Here is a 6,000-nt window from a genome sequence, read left to right as displayed (position 1 = left end):
GGCCAGGGTTCCCTCCAGGAAGGCTTCCAGCTGGTTGTCGGTGGCCAGGGAGGAGAGACTGGGCAGGTTGGGGTCCCCCATGAGGCTCAATGATGGGGGAGGGGCCACCTGGATCTGCGGGGGCTGTCTGGAGAGCGCGGTGCTGACCGGTAGGGTGGTGATGTTAGCTGTGACCGGGAGGGTCTTGGAAAGAGACACCGGGGGGTCATGCTGGATAAATGGAGGGATTTCTGAAGAGAGAGGATGACGGAAAAAAAAAATATTCAAAAATAATAAAAACATCACTGCGGACAATGTGATTTTATGCTGTTATTGCTCAGCAAACTAGCTATTAAAGTGTTCTCGTGGCAAATTTTAATAGCAATTAAAACTGTGAACTTAAGGTTACGTTTCCCCATCAAAAAGGCGATATTATCTAGAACTATTTGCAAAAAGACGGCGGATATTAAATCGGCTTGACGCATCAGACAAATGCGAGCAGAGCCTTTCCCAACGCTTGAGAGTAATATTACTGTTTGCGGCGTCAAACCTTGTTGGAGACCCACTCTCTAACGTGTCTTTTGATTTGCTGAAGTTTCTGCTAAAGAGAATAATCTGGAAACTGTGAGGCTTCAAATGTGCAAGTGCGGAGCGTCCTCCTACCTCCGCTCTGTATGAGAATATCGAACAAATCGTCCATTTGCTGACTGGTTGCCGTGGGAAGCTGAAAAACAACAACAACAACAACAAAAAAGACAAAACAGCCGGTCAGAGCGAGAGCGTTTTCCTCAAGGCTGGAAAAAGCAGAAGTGATCCGGGGGACTTTAAATATCACCTGTGAGATGTTGTTGACCTGCAGGTTGCGACTTTGCTTGACGGCGTCCTCGTAACGCGGGGGCTCTCTGGCCTTGGGCAGCTGGCCGACCAGAGGAGCCGGCTGGAGGATGAAGGTGTGGTGGGGCGGGGAGGAAGACTGAGGGGACGCAGAGTGAGCAGGTATAAGAGCAAATATATAGAAGTCTTGCTCATAAAATACAGAAAGACTTTGACTCACCAGTTGAATTTGTTGCATCACCGAGCTCATAACTCAGTTCCCTTCTATATTTAATTAAATGTGCCCGATGAAAGTAACTGAAACGCTATTTAACTGTTCCAAACCCCTGCTTTTGTTGCATGTTTTAAATAAGAAAAATGTACATTATAAGTAACAAATGACATATGAAAAACTAATAATACATAATTAAAGACAATGTAAAGAACTAAAATGGTTTTATGAAGTGTATTTAACATGAAAATAATTTTTCAATTGGGGCTGTATTGCTTAAGTTACTCACTACACACTTAATGCTGCAATGTATTGCTAAATGTAACTTGTACATGATGCTAAACTTAGTCGCCTAGCAACGGAGTTAACACCCATTCTGCTTTTAAAATGATCTGCGCCGACCCCCCCATTGTTTCTTCTCACGGATGATGCTCTCGGTCACGGTATCTCCCCAAAAACAACTTCTCCATTTCTTCATGGGCAGGCTACCACGACACGCACACCTCGCTCATGTTTTTCTATGATTTCGCTGGGCTAACAACTTTTTTTAAACGCCACTTTACGGACAGCAGCGGCCACATCGGTGTCTCACGCTCACCGCGCTCGCTCGTAATTCAGATCTCGGCTTGTGTCATAAAACAAACAAAAAAAAAAAAAAAAAAAAGAGTGACGGCTCAGTTCTTGGAAAACTCGTAAGCCAAGGTTCCACTGTCGTTCAAAATGTAGCTAAGAATCTTCTGATACCTTATTGAGGGGTCCGTTGGAGATGTGGTGATTGGGTGAAGCCCGCGGAGAGACCCTGCTCTCGGGGGAATTCCTCAGGAAACACTGGGGACTCATGTCCGGCCTCGTCTGGTTTTCCAAACCGGAAGTATTATTGCACATGGTTAGAGTCTATGTGGGACAGTGAGAGTCAGGCTGACATCAATCCATGCGTCACGGGCTCCACACCTTTATAACAGCATTATTTTTTCAAGTGGTTTTCAGACAGACCCTCCTTTGTCTAAATGAAGTGCTTTTTTAGAACACAAACGTCACCGAACAAAGTTTTTAGGAGCCACTCTGGGACAGTGTGGCTCAGACGGCAGACCCGCTGCCTAGTAATTACAGGGTTTACTGTGTGTAGTGTAATGAAACCCGAAGAGATCTTGATGCTTTAATCATAAGTGTGTGTGGATGTGTGTGAAGGCAGGGCTAATAAAACAATTTCCCTGACCTCTTGTGGGCTATAAAAACATTAAGATTATGATTGAACTTGTGGTTTCTACCAGTCTGAGGTTTCCTCCACCAAGCATACAAGTTAGTCAATACCATAATAATGATAATAATAATTATTATTATTAAGAAACAACACTTTGTTTATTAACTGAAATATTTGACTCTCTCTTCATAATATTTCTAATACCAGTATTAATAATAACAACAATGACAATAATGATAAACTAATAATATTATAATTATAGTAATAATATAATAATGAAAAAGAAACACCACTTAGTTTATTAACTAACGGAAAATATTTGACCCTCCCATCAAAATAATAATAATAATCATAATCATAATAATGATGATGATATAAATGTTGTTCGATTTTATTACTTAAAGAAATACAACATTGTTTCTTTTATTACTAAAAGAAACAACATTGTTTATCAACAGACTGAAACCCTTTATAAAATAAAATGTGACCCTGTCTTTGCAATTCTGTTTTGTATCTTTGGGAGAAATGACAAAAAAAACAATAACACTGATTGTATTAAAAAAGACAAAAAGACAAGACCTGCAGCAATGTGTTGTTGTTGTTGGTTAACTGCTGGCTGGGCGAGGTCTCCATCTTCGTGCTCTGCAGCTGAGGAATAGCAGTGGCCTGGAGGACAGGCTGAGGGCAGGAAAAGAGAGGGAGGCAAATTTAAACCGCTCTTCACTGCAACTGAACTACCTCCCGTTGACACGATCAATCTGATAAATTCATGACGAACGATAATTTTCACATAGTATTTTTCCAACGGTTTAGACAGAGGGAGCTGCTAAACCAGTTAAGATGACAATATGTCGGTCATTCAGGCCAATCAAACGGTTTGTTTTCCGTGCACGGTCAATGCAGCAGAGTAGAGGAAGAGGCAGCGATGACAGTATGGCTTGTTGATGCGGAAAACCATTGTTTTTACAGGCATTTGGACTGGCAGACTGGCTTGAACGAACATAAAGTTCTCTACTTTATGTTCGTTCAAGCCAGTCTGCCTCATATGCTCTGAAAATGTGGCATTAATTAAAAGTGGTAGTGGGAGACGCCACTAAGAAACAAAATTTGATCCACTGAGGTCCGAGGTGAGGCCGCACAAAATAACCGAAATGCCGAAACATCACGCGTCCATTTGCAGCCCGGCAACGTGCTGTTCAACGACTGTTCGCTAAAGGTATAGTGGAATTTGGGGTGATGTAGAAAAATGAATAATAATAATTGAAAAGAATAATTAAAGAAGAAAATGTGTTTGTTTTTACTTGTAAAGTAGGCCTTCATTTAGTTTTTTTTTACGCTGGGACCACTTCAAGAAAAGAAGAATAAATATTTAATCAATTCCACCTGTTCTTAACGAAAAAGAGCCACTTTGGTTTTTTTTTTTTTTGCTTTCTTAAAATGTGAAGATTACTTTAATTTTAGAGGAAAAGGGGTTGTTCGATTCTGTTTGCACTTTTTATATTTTTTTTACATTTATTTTAGTATTTTATTTTACTTTACTATCCGAAACAAAGGGCTTTATGGTAAAAGAGCTCGCTGTGGATTATACCAGAGCACGCTCTACACTTTCCTGCATTGAAAATTGACGCGAATATTGTTGAAACCATATGAAAATGTGCATATGGATCGGTCGACTATAGGCTGGAAGCTGGAAATGTAGTAACTGGACCTCAGTGACGGTTTCACTGAATACCTGAGCCGCATTGCATCTCGCCCTCTGCTGGGCTCCATCATACCTGCAGGCTGACGGTGGTGTTTGGCAGCTGGATGGCCGTGGCGTTGTTGGGCAGCGAGACGGGGAGGAGGATCTGAGTCCCGGCCTGGCCGGAGGTGGTCAGCAGGGTCTGGGGTTGACCCAACACCTGGGACACGCCGCCTGGATGGCTGATGAAGAACTGCTGCAGGCTGGGCGCGGCCGGCTGGGACTGCGGCTGGAGTTTGGGACTCCTCTGGGGCCGGCGGAGAAGCTGTGGGCTGGTGGCTACCTGGGGCGGCGCTTGGGAATGGATTTTGGTTATGAGCTGGGTTTGGGGCTGGGGCTGGAGCTGGAGGTGGTTGCCAGAAGAAACAGTCACATCCTCCAGCTTCACCACCGTGGGCAGGGAAGTTGTGAGCGACTGCGAGCCCAGGATGGAGGCGGAGATGGTGCTGGGGGAACAGTTCGAAAGGACCGCGCCCTCCATTTTTACCGCGTTTGAGTTCAACACGGATGGAACACTGTTCACAGCAGGTACGGAGTTAAGCTTGTGGGGTGGTGGGGCTGAGTCAGTCCCACAGCTGCTTTGGCCTCTCTTTTCCACCTCCAGCTGCATCTTTAGTTCCTCTACCAACTTCTGCTCCTGCTCAAGCTTCCTCATTAGCTCTTCGATCTGCCGCTCCTTCTCGTGGAGCCTGCGGTCCTTCTCCTCGGGGACCTCGCCAAAAGAGAGAGGCGAGGCCTGCTGCCCGGCAGAGCCCAGGCCCTCTAGCTTCGGTTCACCTGGCGCCTCGGACATGCCCACGTCCTGCTGGACACCGAAGCGCTCGGCGGGACTGGGTGAGACCGGGGGCGTGGCGCTGACGCTCTCCGGCGCACCCTGTTGGGCGTGTAGCAAAAGTGCGGGGGCGGCGGGTGTTGCGGTGATCTCCATGGGGGTTAGGCTGGCCGAGGCCGGCGGGGGAGCAGCGGCAGGAGCCGGAGAGCCGGGGTTATCCTGGAACGGCTTCAGCCTCTCTATCAGATCGGTTTTGGTTCCCGACACGGGGAGGCCACGCAGCTTCAGCTCCAGTTTGAGCTCGGCCACCTGGACACACACGAACACAAATGGTAACTTCTCAACTGGGAATACAAGCAGGATGCGGTGGGATGGATCTCATTACAAACACTGGGTATTCTCGCTTTTTCAGAGGGAGTTTATGGAAAAAAAAAAAAAAAGGACTGACAAATGACACGCTAGCAGATGTGAGCAGGCCAACATGCTCACCACAACAAAGTTGATGAGCTAAAAGTGTAGTTGCGCTTAACAAATTCAAGCTGAGGATGGTGAAGATTCTGCGATAGGTTATGTAAATACAGCCATGTGACCAGAAAAAGGCGAATCCGTGAGTTGATTTCATCCTCAGATGTCAGCCTTTGCAGATTCAGGCATATGCTGCAAGTTGGCCGATGTTTTATTTCATATATACTTACTCCTCTCACTCTTCCTGTCCTGTCCGTATTTATGTCCCTTCCTCAGTGTATGACAGTGACCTCATATGTTCCCCAGAGTCCCTGGGCTCCTTATTTTTCTAGGTTTCCAGGAGGTGTGGCTTTATCTACAGCGGGCGCCCACAATTATTGTCTTTTAGGAATATTATTGTGGCTGTCCCTCCTGACCCTGATACCCCCCGTTTCTATCACACTTGCTTTCTATTCTGACTGGTTAAGACAGATGGCCATCCGCACTTAAGTCAGATCCGTCCAATGTTTCAGTCGCGTAAAAGGAGGACGAGGAGGCTTCTGGAGTAACATTGGGTTTCTGTCGCCCATTTTAAAGACTGTGGTCCAAACTTGCTCTCCATGGACAGTGTCATCAGACAACTCCATTGTGATCTGGCGCCAAGGTAAATAAAATCTGACTTAACTGGACGAGTAGACACCTACACTATTAGCACCCATATTACATGCTATACGCAGGTAATAATAACAAGCTGATGTTGACATTCTTGGTTTTCTTAAGAATGCCTCCTATTCGTGCTTCCATGAGACAAAAAACTG

General features: G+C 45.4%; 1 protein-coding gene across 5 annotated transcripts in view; it reads right to left on the bottom strand.

The window, feature by feature from the left end:
* The window catches only part of mrtfba (myocardin related transcription factor Ba), a 29,814-nt gene that overhangs the window by 3,928 nt on the left and 19,886 nt on the right, over window positions 1–6,000 (bottom strand). For 3 of the 5 annotated variants that reach the window (XR_015104306.1, XM_086140707.1, XM_086140708.1), the window contains exons 11-16: window positions 4,001–5,047; window positions 2,805–2,903; window positions 1,769–1,918; window positions 815–952; window positions 643–703; window positions 1–230 (exon numbers count right to left, since the gene is read on the bottom strand). The exon at window positions 1–230 is cut by the window's left edge. Coding sequence is in view for 4 of the 5 variants with exons in the window: in XM_086140707.1 (XP_085996833.1) it covers window positions 1–230; window positions 643–703; window positions 815–952; window positions 1,769–1,918; window positions 2,805–2,903; window positions 4,001–5,047 (1,725 nt within the window). In the remaining variant the exon portion in view is untranslated. The remainder of the gene's footprint in view (window positions 231–642; window positions 704–814; window positions 953–1,768; window positions 1,919–2,804; window positions 2,904–4,000; window positions 5,048–6,000) is intronic. The other 2 variants (XM_086140710.1, XM_086140709.1) reach the window with 1 other exon arrangement.

The sequence above is a fragment of the Fistularia commersonii genome, chromosome 33 (genome assembly GCF_037954325.1).
Source record: "Fistularia commersonii isolate RoL2024-O1a breed Wild chromosome 33, RoL_Fcom_v1.0, whole genome shotgun sequence".
Classification (NCBI taxonomy): Eukaryota; Metazoa; Chordata; class Actinopteri; order Syngnathiformes; family Fistulariidae; genus Fistularia; species Fistularia commersonii.
The sequence above is the reverse complement of the archived record's forward strand: the minus strand, read 5'-3'. Positions and strand labels throughout refer to the sequence as shown.